Source organism: Halichoerus grypus, chromosome 5, assembly GCF_964656455.1.
Source record: "Halichoerus grypus chromosome 5, mHalGry1.hap1.1, whole genome shotgun sequence".
NCBI classification, from domain to species: domain Eukaryota; kingdom Metazoa; phylum Chordata; class Mammalia; order Carnivora; family Phocidae; genus Halichoerus; species Halichoerus grypus.
Genome location: NC_135716.1, coordinates 118,494,789 through 118,510,018, shown reverse-complemented (window position 1 = coordinate 118,510,018; position 15,230 = coordinate 118,494,789). Strand labels below are relative to the sequence as shown.

General features: G+C 38.3%; 2 protein-coding genes across 7 annotated transcripts in view; one reads left to right on the top strand and one right to left on the bottom strand.

Moving 5' to 3' along the window:
• Positions 1-563: 563 nt before the first annotated feature.
• GNG5 (G protein subunit gamma 5) lies at positions 564-8,493 on the bottom strand. Of its 2 annotated transcripts, none has more exons than XM_036108880.2 (3): positions 8,276-8,471; positions 4,146-4,290; positions 564-801 (listed from the first exon to the last, which is right to left on the bottom strand). In XM_036108880.2, exons 1-2 carry the CDS (start codon positions 8,354-8,356, stop codon positions 4,165-4,167), a joined length of 207 nt encoding a protein of 68 aa, XP_035964773.1. In that variant the 5' UTR covers positions 8,357-8,471; the 3' UTR covers positions 564-801; positions 4,146-4,164. The 2 variants fall into 2 exon arrangements, with proteins under 2 accessions (XP_035964773.1, XP_077928958.1); XM_078072832.1 differs by lacking the exons at positions 564-801; positions 4,146-4,290 and adding exons at positions 5,417-5,569; positions 6,881-6,957 and having other exon boundaries at positions 8,276-8,493.
• Positions 8,494-8,536: 43 nt separating this feature from the next.
• Positions 8,537-15,230, top strand: part of SPATA1 (spermatogenesis associated 1) — a 49,885-nt gene continuing 43,191 nt past the window's right edge. For all 5 annotated transcript variants that reach the window (XR_013448102.1, XM_078072820.1, XM_078072819.1 and 2 more), the window contains exon 1: positions 8,537-8,693. The gene's annotated coding sequence lies outside the window, so the exon portion shown is untranslated. The remainder of the gene's footprint in view (positions 8,694-15,230) is intronic.

Below are 15,230 nucleotides of genomic sequence, written 5' to 3'. Positions count from 1 at the left end.
AGCCTTTCAGAATGGTAAAAATTTTAAAGCAAAATGGTTTACCAAGGACTTAACAGTTGCAAATTACTGAAGCTAAACTTTGGTTCCTTTTTTCTTGATACTTTGTACCTCATTACATTGTACTATAGTATTCCACTCAAGAAATGTTTAAAAGTCTGAAGTTTTTCTTAGCATTTTCTAATGGAATTCCTATGTCCAGTCTTTACTGTCCTTATTAGGAATGCAATCTTTTAAGAAGTAATTAACTCTTAGGTGGAATGGTAATAACCCTACACAAGAGTTTATTAGAAATATTTATTATTAAAACAAAGTTAATCCTGCAAATAACTCATGAGTAGGAACTAGTACTAGCAGCTTCCTCCTGACCTTGAAAGAATACAGAAGTCTGCAACTTACCTTTAATTCCCTATAGTCTTTCAAATAAATGTATGGCATAAAATTATGTGAGATGAGTTGGTAGGAGAAAACACTAAAACTTAACCCCTTCTTAATGACAATGGGAAACTGTCACATATCTTAGGTATTCAAAATAAATTAATACATAGTCTATTTAATACCAGTAATTAACCAAAAAACTTTTACACTAAGTATTTTATTGTATGCTGCTGCCAGTGTATATAAAATAATTACCCTTGTGAGATAGAAATTTATGAAAATTCAGAGAGGTAGATGTTAAGGACTGACAAAAGTAGAAGTTTATATAGTATGGCACGTGTTATAGGGATAATAAGCTTTTGTACAGGCTTCAAATTTAGTTCTCCTTTGAATATTCACTGGTTCATGAAAAGTGGTTTAGAAAACCTGAAATGGAAAAGAAAGAGTGAATTAGGGTACAGTACCAAAGCACAATAGTTTTTTCTGAAAAGTAATACACTTCTATTACTTTAAGCGTATTTATTTGCATATGAGCTTATAAAGTGCTTTCAATTAAACTAAGCCTGTTTTATTTTTTAAAAAGATTTATTTATTTGAGAGACAGCCAGTGCTGGTGTGTGCGCAACTGGGGGGGGGGGGTCACGGGAGAAAATATCCAAGCAGACTCCCGACTTGGGGCTCGATCTCAGGACCAATGAGATCAGGATGACTGAGCCACCCAGGTGCCCCAAACTAAGCCTGTTTTGTTTTGTTTTTTTTAAAAAGCAGACATATCGCAGGGTTTCTAGGGGGAAAAAATGAGAAACAGGAGATCTCTGTGATGTATAAAATGTAACTTCCTCTTAATTTTCACAACCACTCTCAAGTACAAATCACTTCTGGTTTATAAACAACAGACTTAAAGATTAACTTGCCAGGATCACTCCGAAAGACACTCTATGTCCTAATAAAAAAAAGTTAATGTAAAACTCTCTTAAATTCTGAAAAATCTGAACATCCCTAGAAAATGAGCAGTTAGCATTGATGAGAGCAGTTTGGCTGTATCTACTAAGGTAAAAGATGCAATCCCACTTCTATTTACCTAGATAAACCTACACTTAAAGAGAGACATGTACACGGATATTGACTATAGTGGTGTTTTAACAGCAAAGAACTAGAAATAGCCTAAATGTAACTCAATAGGGGAATAGATAAACCAGGATTTATACATATTGTTGAATACTATACAGCAGTTAAAACAATTTACATGGATCAACACAAATCTCAAAAATAATACAGCAGTTATTCCTAAACAGTAAGTTATCTATATGGAAAGGTAGAAAAAGTATATCTTTTTAAAATTTTTTGATACATGGTTCTCTACTTACTTGAAAATTTCTGATATTCTATAACAAAAATGTTCAAGAAGCTTAAACAGAATCAGTGGTGAAAAAACAAAATGTCTAACCTCAATTAACATCTGAATTAATACAAATTTAAAAAACTAGATAGGCAGAAAATGAGGGTTGTTTAGCAAGAGCTCAACAAAAAAGTATTCTCAAGGTCCAGGTGGAAAGTTTGCCCCTAGTTATCAAGTGTTATTAAATTTTAAATGTCATTCCTTATTGAATAATTTTACTTTTATTTTTTTAAAGATTTTATTTATTTGAGAGAGAGAGTTTTAAGCCAGGGGGAAGAGAGCAGAGAGGAACAAGCAGACTCCACCCAACACGGGGCTCTTTCCCACAACCCTGAGCTCATAACCTGAGCCAAAATCAAGAGTCAGAAGCTTCCAACTGAGCCACCCAGGCACCCCTAAATAATTTTACTTTAGAAATCGATCTTAAGGAAACAGGTAAACTATACATAGGAGTACCAAGATATTTGCCTCAGTGTAGCTTCAAACTTGGAAACCTCAATATTTAATGATGTTTAAGTTATAACCATTGAAAATCTCGTTTACAAAGAATTTTAATGAAGAAAATTCAAATGTTTTTTTAAAAGCAGAATAAAAACTGTACATATTGGGCGCCTGGGTGGCTCAGATGGTTAAGCGTCTGCCTTCGGCTCAGGTCATGATCTTAGGGTCCTGGGATCGAGTCCCGCATCAGGTTCCCTGCTCAGTGCAGAGCCTGCTTCTCCCTCTCCCTCTGCTGCCACTCCCTCTGCTTGTGCTCTTCTATCTCTCTGTCAAATAAATAAATAAAATCTTTAAAAAAAAAAAACTGTACATATTGTGATCCTCATTGTAAACCTGCCCATAAATATTTCTTCCTCTTAAAAGGAAATCTAATCTATTAACAGTGATTGTTTCTAGGTGTGCTGATCATGGTAATTTCTATTTTCCTTGTACTCTATCTACTACTAAATTATCTATGTTGTCTTAATTTAAATTATCAAAACTATGTATTTTTAAGACTGACTTGTAGATTCTTTGCATCCAGGCCATTTCACTGTGGGCCACCCAGGACCACCAGCATCAATATAACCTGGGAGTCTGTAAGAAATGCTTCACCCCTAGAATTCAGACCTATTGAGAATTTGCTTCTGAACAAGGTGATTTGTAGATACATTCAAGTTTGAGAAGAAATGCTTTTACATCCAAATGTCCTTTTCCTGGACCAAGGTGTTTCAAATCATACCTACAAATTTGTTTTATTATACTGCCAGGATTAGTAGCAATTATTTTACTCTGAAATCTGGGTTCTGATCCTAGTTATATTTATAACTTTGAGCAAGTCATTTAAACACCTATCTGTAGACTCTTGTGAAATGAAACTGTTAACAGCCAGATAAGAAGCCAGGCTTCTTAACAGTATTTTATATCAAATGAAAATAAACCTCTTTGTAAAGTGAATACAACGGGAACAGAGGTTAAAAAAGAATCTTTAATAAGCCATAAAAATAAGAAATTTCCAAAAACTGCCATGAAGAATTAATATTGCTAGAGGCAAAGAACAATTAACTATTCAAAATGAACGTGTTAAGCTGTTAAAAAGAATGACTTCCTCATGGGAAACCTATTACTCAAAGGTGGTTTCTGGTGTTTCAAAATCTTAACCAATTTAACCATTTTATTTACTGGAAACATGCTGACTTCCTGGATACTACCAAATCTACAAAGCTTAATGAGGGAGGGCACAACTATGTAACATGGTATTTTAGGAAGCAGCTTCCTGAACTTTGAGGAGTTAGAATGTTTGTAAAGGGTGTGTGCCACACTTTTTTTTTTTTAAAGCACTATTATTTTAAGGTTGCTTCTCATAGGTCAGTACGGGTGAGTAAACCCTCTGACTAAAGTACCGTGTATTTATAAAAGGTGTAGCACCCTTGGATTACATTTTAAATTCTCCACAGCATGTTTTTTGGTCACAACTCTCTTGGATTAACATTATATACTTTTGCACACATTGACATTTGATCTGGAAGGTACAGATTAATATACAGACACATGTCTTAAACCAGCAAATTCTTTAGTTTCTTAATCTTCTGAAATCAAATCCGCTGCCTGCCACCATGAACTCATACACTTCATTTCTCTCGTTCTATCTTTACTTAACAAGAATAAAGAGTAAAACCTGTTATTCCCCACTACAAATGTCAGTTTATTCAATGATCTCTTGATTTTCTCTTACATTCCCAACTCCCAATTCTTTGCTATGCTGCGTTATAGCTGGGTTCTATTAGAGAAAAGACATCAGGATTAATCCAAATCAGTCGGTAGTATTTAAAAGTCATCCCATAAACACTGCAGATTTTTTTTAAACTGTCTAAATATTAAGGCAACTTACCATCCAAAGATTCATTTTACTACAAAAAGGAACAGACTTTTTGGGGTCTGAAGGGATTCGTACTTGAAGATACACCAGTTAGCAGGGGGTCGTGCTGGGCATTCTGCAGACAGAATTGTTTCAAATCTGCAGCTGCCTGGGAAACCTGTATAAGACAAAAGGAGAGGGTAGTGGGAAGAGGCGAGAATGTTTTTTTTAATTTTATTTTATTATGTTAATCACCATACATCATTAGTTTTTGATGGTAGTGTTCCATGATTCATTGTTTGCATATAACACCCAATGCTCCGTTCAGTACGTGCCCTCTTTAATACCCATTACCAGGCTAACCCATCCCCCACCCCCCTCCCCTCTAGAACCCTCAGTTTGTTTCTCAGAGTCCATAGTCTCTCATGGTCCGTCTCCCCCTCCGATATCCCCCCTTCATTTTTCCCTTCCTATGGTCGTCTTTTTTTTTCTTTTTATGTGCTATGGTGAGCACTGTGAATTGTGTAAGACTGATGAATCACAGCGAGAATGTTTTAATGAAGGTTTCCTCAAATCTTTGAAATACCTGCAATAAATACTTCTCTCTTTTTTTAAAGATTCTGAGCCACCCAGGCGCCCCTATAAACACTTCTCTTAAGTCAAAAGATATATACTAATTGAAGGTCAACAGTCATATATATATACTGAGCTCATACTCAAAACACTACATGTACAGAGGACTAGTTTATGTTTTCTTTTGCTTGCTTATTAAAAGCATCAAATGATTCAGTACATCTGCAAAATAAAACCTATCTTGCTAGTTTATTAATAATCTTCAGATGTATTCCACCTTCAGAGCCTCAACATATTTTTTACTAAAAGCCATACACTCAAATACAAAAGGCGTTAAAATTCTAGCCAACTATTACTTTGTGTTGAAAGCAATATTATTGGAAAAATGCTACTGTGAATGAACATTATGTTCTAAATCTGAACCATTCAGTTCATTGTTTTGGTATTATGTACCATTGCTGTTTAAGGTTACGAAACTGAACAGTGACAACTTTCTGCTTAGTGTCATGCGACTGAAAGGCTGATAGCAAACTTCAAATTATTTTAATAACTTCACTGAGCAGCCTGCCTTTAAAAAGCAGTGTATTTGCTTAAATGTGATTCTAAAAATTTTCATATACATATACAATGCCACTCAAACAGGACTTAAGGAATTAAGTATCACTTAAATGTCTACTATTTGTATACTGATAAGGTGATGTAGAATACCAAAATAAAGAACCGAATGGTTCAGATGTAGAACATGAATAACTAAAAGATGTACCAAATGAATACAATATCCTCAGTCTTGGGTTTAGGAAGATGGGAAAAATAATCATTTATTTTCAGTTTCAACTATCCCCAAGGAGGGTGAGAGCAGGTGTCCGGTCCGGCTGGGCGTTTGCCTGTGAAAGGGAGGTAAGAGCATCACAAATACTCTCTATAAGAAGAAATCCTGCAGATTACTGCTGTATCCCAGACATTTACCTGGTAAAAGGATACATGATCCTGAAATGAATCTCAAGTCTTGAAATCTATTTGTATATTTGGGTTATACAACAGTCCAGAGTAATTGAGTTCCATAGGTTTATTTAGCAACTGTGTAAAGTATTATGTAAATACCTGATAACCAAGTGCTACAAAAAATGGCCACCCTGTTTACCCACCAAAAGAAGGTGTAGCTAAAGTGGGGAGTATGCATGGTATCATTTTTGCACAATCTTAAAACTTGGTTTCATTCACATTAACTAGCAGTAAGGATAAAGTATTCATTTTCTGCCTAAAAGGGAGGCAGGCTCCAACTTAACTAATTCCCTTTCACAAACTTCTCAGGCACTAGTATGTGCCAAATATATTCTAGGCACTGAGAATACCTAAGAACAGCCAGGTCCTTGTTACGGAGGTGACAGTTCAGAGGAAAATACAGACAAGGAGCTCTTTGGAAAAAAGAGTGGTTAGATCGTGCCTTAAGGGAAGGTGTCTCTGGGGAGGTGGTATTTAAACTTGAGATCTCAAAGACAAGAGAACCAGCCAGGTAACTATCAGTGAGAAACCAATCAGAATTCTAAGTAGTGGGGAGAACTAAGACAAAGACTCTAAAACTCAAACAAGCTGCTAGCCCCTAAAGCATTGTAATAATCACCATCCAGGAGGTTGAAACCCTATAATCCTGGCATAATTATTACTGCCCTCTTTAACTCTCAAAACTGTCCTGGGTTGGTGAAACAACGTATGGTCACCCTACACATGGTAGAGTTTGTCAAGCATTTGTGAACATTTCTATCAACTGTACTCAAAGGTTTAACAGTAAACTTGTGCTAGTTTAAAAATAAAAGAACACCCAAAAAAGCATCTAGCATAGTCATGGATAAAATAGGCACACAAAATAAAATCGAACTAACCATATTTTACAACAGATTTAAAGAAAAGCTCATTTAAAAGTCCCAAGGTGGGATGCCCTCCCTTCCTTGCTACAGCCCCTAGCAGGAGATAGAGAACTCTAAAACCAAATCACCTATGGTGGCTTTAAGGCTCCTGACCAGAAGCCTCCTGAAGAAATGAAGTATAGGGAACAGGCATCACTCTGGAGAGTTACTGCAGTAGCTGGGGTTTTCATGGTAAAACCCTCAAGTACTTTAGTCTGAGGACTTCCATCTCATTTTCTTTTGTGACAAGGGCTAAGTACCCCTACTGAACACTTACTGCTTTCAACCAACCTTTTTTTTTTCTTTTGCCTCCCATACCCCCGCATTTTTTTCTTTCCTGAGCCATTCCAACTATGGTAAAGGCACACCTGAAATGATAACGTAATGGTTGGTTAAGAAACAAATTTCAGAGTTAAATCCAGCCAAGAGTGACCATAAACCACTGGGATGAAGTAAGTATCTGGATATGAGAGAAATGGGCTCCAAACAGCAATGGAGTCTACAGCACTTAAGGCCAGGAAGGGAGGGGAATCCCACACCAAAACTGATGGGAATTTCCCTTCCGTCCTGAGGTGACCACAACTGAGTAAGCTAGGTCCCTGACATTTCTATTTAAGGAAATAGGTAAATGGGAGACTGTCTTACTCCACAGAACATTTCAAGGAGAAGTAAAGACTAGCCTGATGAGTACACAATCAAGTCATCTTGGAAACTGGCCGTTTCTTTCAACGGAGTGCATGATTTATATTCTTCTGTTTCTTTTTTTATAATTACAAGAAGAGTTTCACTTGTAAGCTGACCTGTGCCAGAAAGAAGCCAATCCATTTAGAATTTTAAAAATCAGGAGAAACTTGGAATAGCATGTGAATGTCAGGTTATCCTACCAACATACACAAAAGGTTTTTTTCCCCCAAAGTAAACGCCCAAGGTCAGTGTTAACCAGTCGGCAAAACAAATAAAACTTGACCACCCTGTTCACTAAGATAGAGCAGACCAGCAGATATTCCCAAGGTCATATCCCAGCAAACTGTGCCAAATAGGTATGCAATGCACGCTTTGTACGAGGTTGTACAGGGCACCAGTGGTAACCTTAGACACTGGGAACGTTTTGAAAACAAACATGCTTCTTTAACCTAAAGTTTGCGTTTGCAAAAATTGATTTTCAAGTATGTGTTCGGTGGATAAGAAGAGCTGGAGGTAAGAATCTAGTACTAAAAGGAGTGGGTTTGGGAACGTTCTGACATGAAAAGAAAATTGGTTCTGAATTAAGAGTCAGATAAAACTGTCCAGTGAAAAGAAAGGGTGGAGTCTGGTAAGCTGAGGACTGGAAGGGTGCGGACGGCGCGCGGAGGAGCAGCTGTTGCCCAAGCCAGCCACGGAGTCACTGCGAAGGGAGAGACGAGGGCGAACGGAATGCGGAAAGCCGCAGTCCAGCCCCGGGACCAGCCGCCTTGGAAAGCCCTGGCCGCGGAAGGGCGCACTAACCGGCCCCCCAAACCACAGCGCCGACCCGCGCCCCTACTTCTCTAAAGTTGGCCGCTCCCGGATCCTCGCCGCCGAGCGCGCGCCCTCCGCAAGGGAAGCGGGAGCCGGACGCGAGTGCTGCCAGTGCCAGCCACCTCGGCCTCCCGATCCCACCCTCCGCCTCCGCCCTCCCCTCCCCCTCGGCCGCCCGCCCCCGCTTACCTTCACGCGGTTGAGCCCGGCTTCCAGCCGGAGCTGTTGAACCACTTTCTTCATAGCGGCGACGCTGGAGGAACCAGACATGGCGCTCTCAAGAGCGGGCAGATTCGTCCGTGCGTGGATCTGTCGGTTCGTGGGTCCGCTGGGCCAGACGGTGGGGCAGCGCGGCGGGGGGCGGGGCTCGGAACTTTGTCTCTTAAGTTTCCGGTTCTTTGCCCAGCGGCTCCACCCGCAGCACGCATGCGCGCTCCTCCTCCGCGTTCAGTTCCAGCTCCTCACCCCGGCGGGGAGCGGAGGCGGAGGGAGGGGGAGAAGGGAGTGAGAAGGGGCGGAGCGGACTGTGGGCTGAGTAGCTGCGGGACGCGAGCGCGACCGGACGCCAGTTTTCTCCTTCCTCTCCCGAGAGGCCGACTTTGGAAAGGTAAAAAAGAAAAAAAAAAAGTTTGTCATTAGCCGCCAAGACCCGAGGGGACCCTGAAGAGGACTGGTGAGGGAAGTCAGGTGCTTGAGGGAGTTTATAAAAGGCGTGATGGCCGGCTGACAAGGAGGTTCTAGCTTTCCTGACGGCGTTGGTGGCAGAAGTTGAGGGAGGAGAAGGACCCAGCCGAGGTGTATGGACGCCAGAAGTACCGGGCGCGAGTCACTGACACCCTACCCTGTCTCCTTAGAGACGTGTCTCTGGGTGACTCGAGTTTGTTCAACGGGCGGCCAGTCCTCAGCCAGCTTCCCGCCATCAGACCCCTGAGGCCGAAAAAGGACACGGAGGTTGCTGTAACTGACCGGGGAGGAGCGGGGCGACGGGGAGCAGGGGTGCTGGTTCGCTAGGGAAAAGCGCTTCTCAGGATTTGGCTTCTTTCGCCTCTTACCTCTTGGTTTTGTCGAAGAGGTTGTGAACAAGCCAAGGTACTTGCTGAAGATTACACCCATCTCTTGTTATCCATTTCATTTGGGGGATTAACGCTTATTATATCAAAATACATTTGTGTGTTTCGGGAAAGTTTGTTCTACATTTCAGTTGTAACTCATTACCTGCTGCCTGAAATTGACCTTCAGAGGAGTTTCTGGAGAGAGAAACAGTAGGATCTAATCAAGCAAAATAGACTCAGGCAAAGTGTGTTTCACCCATGGAAACGTATTTATTATGGCGCAGCACTTAGGACAGGTGTGTCCTATGCAACGATTCAAGTACATCAACAAATACACTGATGTTTTCAATAAACGTGAATAATTTAATCACTAAGACGTTACAGATTTTTTGTATGGTGAGAAAATCCACATATAATTTGCCCTAATTGACAAAACCTAACTTATTTACTAAATAGTTTAAATCATTTTTTAAAAATGTACAATGTGCTTTAGTATATTACTTAATTCATACGATAGATGTAATGACTAGGGTTATAAACCAAGGTGTAAATCCTGGCACCACCACTTACCTTGGTATTCCTAGGCAAGCCACTTTAACTTCGCCTAGCCTCTTGTTTCCTCATTTTTTTCCCTGAAGATTTTATTTATTTGACAAAGAGAAAAAGAGCACAAGTAGGGGGAGCGGCAGGCTGAGGTAGAGGGAGAATCAGGCTCCCTGATGAGCAAGGAGCCTGATGTGGGGTCGATCCCAGTACTGTGGGATCATGACCTGAGCGGAAGGCAGACGCTTAACCCACTGAGCCATCCAGGTGCCCCTGTTTACTCATGTCATAATGAAATAATTAAAGCTTCCCAGAATTTTTTTTTAATTGACAGCTATTCATTATGCTCTGCTCACCACAAGTATAGCTGCCATCTGTCACCATACAATGCTATTACAGTACCATTGACTATATTCCATGCTGTACCTTTCATCTGGGAGACTTATTCCATAACTGGAAGCTTGTACCTCCCACTCCCCTTCACCCATTGTGCCTATCCTCTCAACGTCCCTCCCTCTGGCCACCATAAGTTTGTTCACTAAAATTATGGGTCTATTTCTGGTTTTGTTTGTTCGTTTGTTTTTTAGATTCCACATATAAGTGAAATCATGGTATTTGTCATTCTCTGATTTATTTCACCTAGCATAATATCCTCTAGGTCCATCCATGTTGAAAAGGGCAAGACCTCATTCTTTTTCATGGCTGAGTAATATTCCATTACTCAGTAATATTCTACATATTCTTTATACACTCATCTATTGGACACTTGGGTTGCTTCCATACCTTGGCTATTGTAAATAATGCTGCAATAAACATAGGGGTTCGTAGGGGGCACCTGGGTGGCTCGGTCTGTTAAAAGTCTGCCTTTGGCTCAGGTCATGAGCTCAGGGTCCTGGGATGGAGCCCCACGTCAGGCTCCCTGCTCAGTGGGGAGCCTGCTTCTCCTCCTTCCTCTGCCCCTCCCCCTCCTTATTCTCTTTCTCTGTCTCTCAAATAAGTAAATAAAATCTTAAAAAAAATAGGGGTGCATATATCTTTTCAAATTAGTGTTTTTGTTTTCTTTGGGTTATATCAAGTAGTAGAATTACTGGATGGTAGGCATTTCTATTTTTTTATGGTATTTCTATTTTTAATTTTTGAAGAAACTGCATACTGTTTTCCATAGTGGCTGCACCAGTTTATATTCCCACCAACAGTGCATGAGAATTCCTTTTTCTCCACATCCTTGCCAACACTTGTTATTTCTTGTCTTTCTGAAACTAGCCATTCTGAGAGGTGTGAAGTGGTATCTCCTTGTTTTGATTTCTCTGATGATTAGTGATGTTGAGCATCTTTTCATATGTCTGTTGGCCATCTGTGCGTTGTCTTTGGAAAAATTCCTGTTCAGGTCCTCTGCCCATTTTTTTTTTAAAGATTTTATTTATTTATTTTGAGAAAGAGAGAATGTGAGCAGAGGGAGGGAGAATCTTAAGCAGACTTCACATCTAGTGGGGCTCAGTCTCAGGACCCTGAAATCATGACCTGAGCCGAAATCAAGAGTTGGACGCTTAACTGAGACACCCAGGCAACCCTCCTCTGCCCATTTTTTAATATCAGATTGTTTTTTGTTACTGAAGTATAATTAACATACAATATTATATAGTTTCAGGTGTATAACATAATGATTCAACAGTTTCATATATTATTCAGTGCTCACCACAATAAGTATACTCACCATCTATCACCAAACAATGTTATCACAATATTATTGACTATATTTTTCATGCTGTACTTTTTATTTCCATGACTTATTTTATCACTGGAAGTTTGTACTTTTTAATCCCCTTTATTTCACTCATCTCCTTATGGTCCTCTGGCAACCCTCAGTTCTTTGTATTTAAGCATCTAGTTTTTGTTGATTCATTTCTTTTTTAGATTCCACATATAAGTGAAATCATATGGTATTTGTCTTTCTGTGTCTGACTTATTTCACTTAGCATAATACCCTCTAGTTCCATCCATGTTGTTGCAAAGGGCAAGATCTCATTCTTTTTTTTTTTTTTTAAGATTTTATTTGACAGAGGGAGACAGCGAGAGAGGGAACACCAGCAGGGCGAGTGGGAGAGGGAGAAGCAGGTGCCCCGCTGAGCAGGGAGCCCGATGTGGGTCTCGATCCCAGGACCCTGGGATCATAACCTGATCCGTAGGCAGATGCTTAACGACTGAGCCACCTAGGTGCCCCAAAGATCTCGTTCTTTATGGCTGAGTAATATTCCATTGTGTGTATGTATACCACATCTTCATCTATCAGTGGACTCTTGGGTTGCTTCCATATCTTGGTTATTATAAATAATGCTGCAATAAACATAGGGGTACATATATCTTTTTGAATCAGTGTTTTTGCTTTCTCTGGCAAATACCTAGCAGTGGAATTACTGGATCATACGGTGTTTCTATTTTTAATTTGTGAGGAACCTGCATAGTGTTTTCCACAGTGGCTGCACCAACTTGCATTACCACCAGCAGTGCATGGGTGATTCTTTTTTTCCACATCCTCACCAACACTTGTTTCTTGTCTTTTTGATTCTAATCATTCTGACATGTGTAAAGTGATATCTCATTGTGGTTTTGATTTGCATTTCCCTGATGATTAGTGATGTTGAGCATCTTTTCATGTGTCTGCTGCCATTTATATGCCTTCTTTGGAAAAGCATCTATTCAGTTCCTCTGCCCATTTTTTAGTTGGATTATTTGTGGTTTTGGTGTAGATTGTGTAAGAAGTTCATGTATTTTGCATATTAGCATCTTACCGGATATATCATATGCCAAAATCTTCTCCCATTCAGTAGGTTGCCTTTTCATTTTGTTATGGTTTCCTTCACTGTGCAAAAGCTTTTTTTGATTTAGGCCTAATAATTTATTTTTTCTTTTATTTCCCTTCCTTGAGGAGGCATATCTAGGAAAATGTTGCTAAGGCTGATGTCAGAGAGATTACTGCCTATGTTTTCTTCAGGTCTCATATTTAGGTCTTTAATCCATTTTGAGTTTATTTTTGTGTATGGGTTGAGACAGTGGTCCAGTTTCTTTTCCTTTCTTTTTTTTTTTTTTTTGTCACTGTCCCATTTTCCCAGCACCATTTGTTGAAGAGTCTATCTTTTCCCCCATTGTATATTCTTGCCTCCTTTGTTGTAGATTAAGTGACCATATAATCATTGTTTTATTTCTGGGCTCTCTGTTCTGTTTCATTGATCTATGTGTCTCTTTTTGTGCCAGTACCGTATTATTTTGATTACTACAGCTTTGCAATATATCTGGAAATCTGGGGTTGTGATCCCTCCAGCTTTATTCTTTTCTCTCAAGACTGCTTTGGCGATTTCAGATCTTTTGTGGTTCCATACAAATTTTGTATTATTTGTTCTAGTTTTATAAAAAATGCTGTTGATGTTTTGATAGGGAATACATTGAATTTGTAGATTGCTTTGGGTGGGTAGTATGGACATTTGAATAATATTAAATCTTCCATGAGCATGCAGTATCTTTCCCTTTGTGTTATTTTTAATGTCTTTCATCGGTGTTTTATAGTTTACAGAGTATGGGTTTTTCACCCACTCATTAAGCTTATTTCTAGGTATTTTATTCATTTTGGTGCAATTGTGAATGGAACTGTTCTCTTAATTTCTCTTTCTGGTACTTCATTATTACTGTATAGAAACACAACAGGTTTCTGTTTATTAATTCTGTATCCTGCACCTTTACTGAATTCATTTATCAGTTCTAGCAGTTTTTTAGTGGAGTCTTTAAGGTTTTTTATAAATAATATATATTATCATGTCATATATACATAGGGACAGTTTAAGTTCTTCCTTACCAGTTTGGATGCATTTTATTTCTTGTCTGATTGCTGCAGCCTGGACTTCCAATGCTATGTTGAATAAAAGCAATGAAAGTGGGCATCCTTGTCTTGTTATTGAGCTTAGAGGAAAAGCTCTGTTTTTCACCATTGAGTGTGATATTAGTTGTGACTTTTTCATGTGTGGCCTTATTATGTTGATGTTCTCTCTAAACTTATCATGTTGAGAGTTTTTATCATGAATGGATGTTGTACTTTCTCAATGCTTTTTCTGCATCTATTGAAATGATCATATGGTTTTTATACTTTCTCATTAGTGTGACTTATTATGTTGATTGATTTGTGAATATTGCACCACCCTTGTATCCCTAGAATAAATCCTACTTGATTGTGGTAAATGATTTTTTTTAATTTTGAAATTCATTTGCTAACATCTTGTAGAAGATGTGGTTTTCTCTTTTTTGTATTGTCTTTGTCTGGTTTTAGTATCAGGGTAATGCTGGCCTGGTAGAATGAATTTGGAAGTTTTCCTTCCTCTTTGTTTTTTTGGAAAAGTTTGAGAAGAGTGGGTATTAACTCTTCTTCAAATGTTTGGTAAATTCACCTGTGAATCCACCTGGTGCCCTGACTTTTGTTTGTTAGGACCTTTTTGATTACTGATTGAATTTTGTTACTAGTAATCAGTCTGTTCAGATTTTTTCTTTCTTTTTGATCCAATCTTGGCATATTGTATGTTTCTATGAATTTATTTATTTTAGGTTGTCCAATTTGTTGGCATATAATTTCTCATAGTAGTCTTTTATAATCCTTTGTATTTCTGTGATGAAGTTTATTACTTCTCTTTCATTTCTGATATTATTAAATCCTCTCCCTTTTTTCTTGATGAATCTGGCTAACAGTTTATTAATTTTGTTTATCTTTTCAAAGACCCACTCTTAGTTTCATTGATTTTTTTAATAAAAATAAAAGATGTTTTGTCCCAGGTATAATTTTTAAATTTTGATACCATTAGAACAATTAGTGATCTCTGGTATGATTTCATAAAGCTGTAATCAGTACCAAATTACAGAAATTTTACGCTTTTTTTTATTTACTCACTAATTTAATATAAATCAAGATGGAGCAGTGCTTTGGAATCTTGGAAAGGCTTCTGTTCTGGTATCGGTATCTTTTTGTATCCTTAAGGATTGTCCAACTTTGATAATTCTTTTTTACAGTAATTCAGCTCCCTTATTTTTTAATTTTTATTATATATTTATATAATTTAAATTTTACTGTGTATTCTTGTAAACTGTTCTAAATCCTCAGAGGAAAAATACAGGAAACAATACACAAACATAGCTTAAAATACTTAAAGACTGGCATTTTCATCTGGAATAATTGTTCACATTTATTATTGAGGTATCCAAGCCTAGGAAGAAATACATGTGGTAAAATGGTTTTCATCATTCTATAGCCATTTGTACAAATTTAGTCTTTCCACTTCCAGAAACATAGTTCTACTTTATATAAAATACCATATATATTTAACTTTAATTTTCAAACTTGAGAAAATGAATTGTTTAGAATAGTAAAATATGCCCTGATCACAAGTCTATCATAATTTAAGTTAGCACTCTATTTAGGTGTATGGGATATATGTTCATTTTATTGCATCCCCAGTCCTACTTACTAGTAATATGTCTTTTCAAATTACTATAATAAGAGTGTATACATTCCT

Excerpts from the sequence above, each read along its gene's own strand:
- GNG5 (XM_078072832.1), bottom strand. The coding sequence starts at position 8,356 with ATGTCTGGTTCCTCCAGCGTCGCCGCTATGAAGAAAGTGGTTCAACAG. Across the intron at positions 6,958-8,275 it reads CCGGGCTCAACCGCGTGAAG|GTGTGCCTTTACCATAGTTG; the intron begins GTAAGCGGGGGC and ends TTATCATTTCAG. Across the intron at positions 5,570-6,880 it reads AGGCAAAAGAAAAAAAAAAG|GCAAACGCCCAGCCGGACCG; the intron begins GTTGGTTGAAAG and ends TCCCTTTCACAG.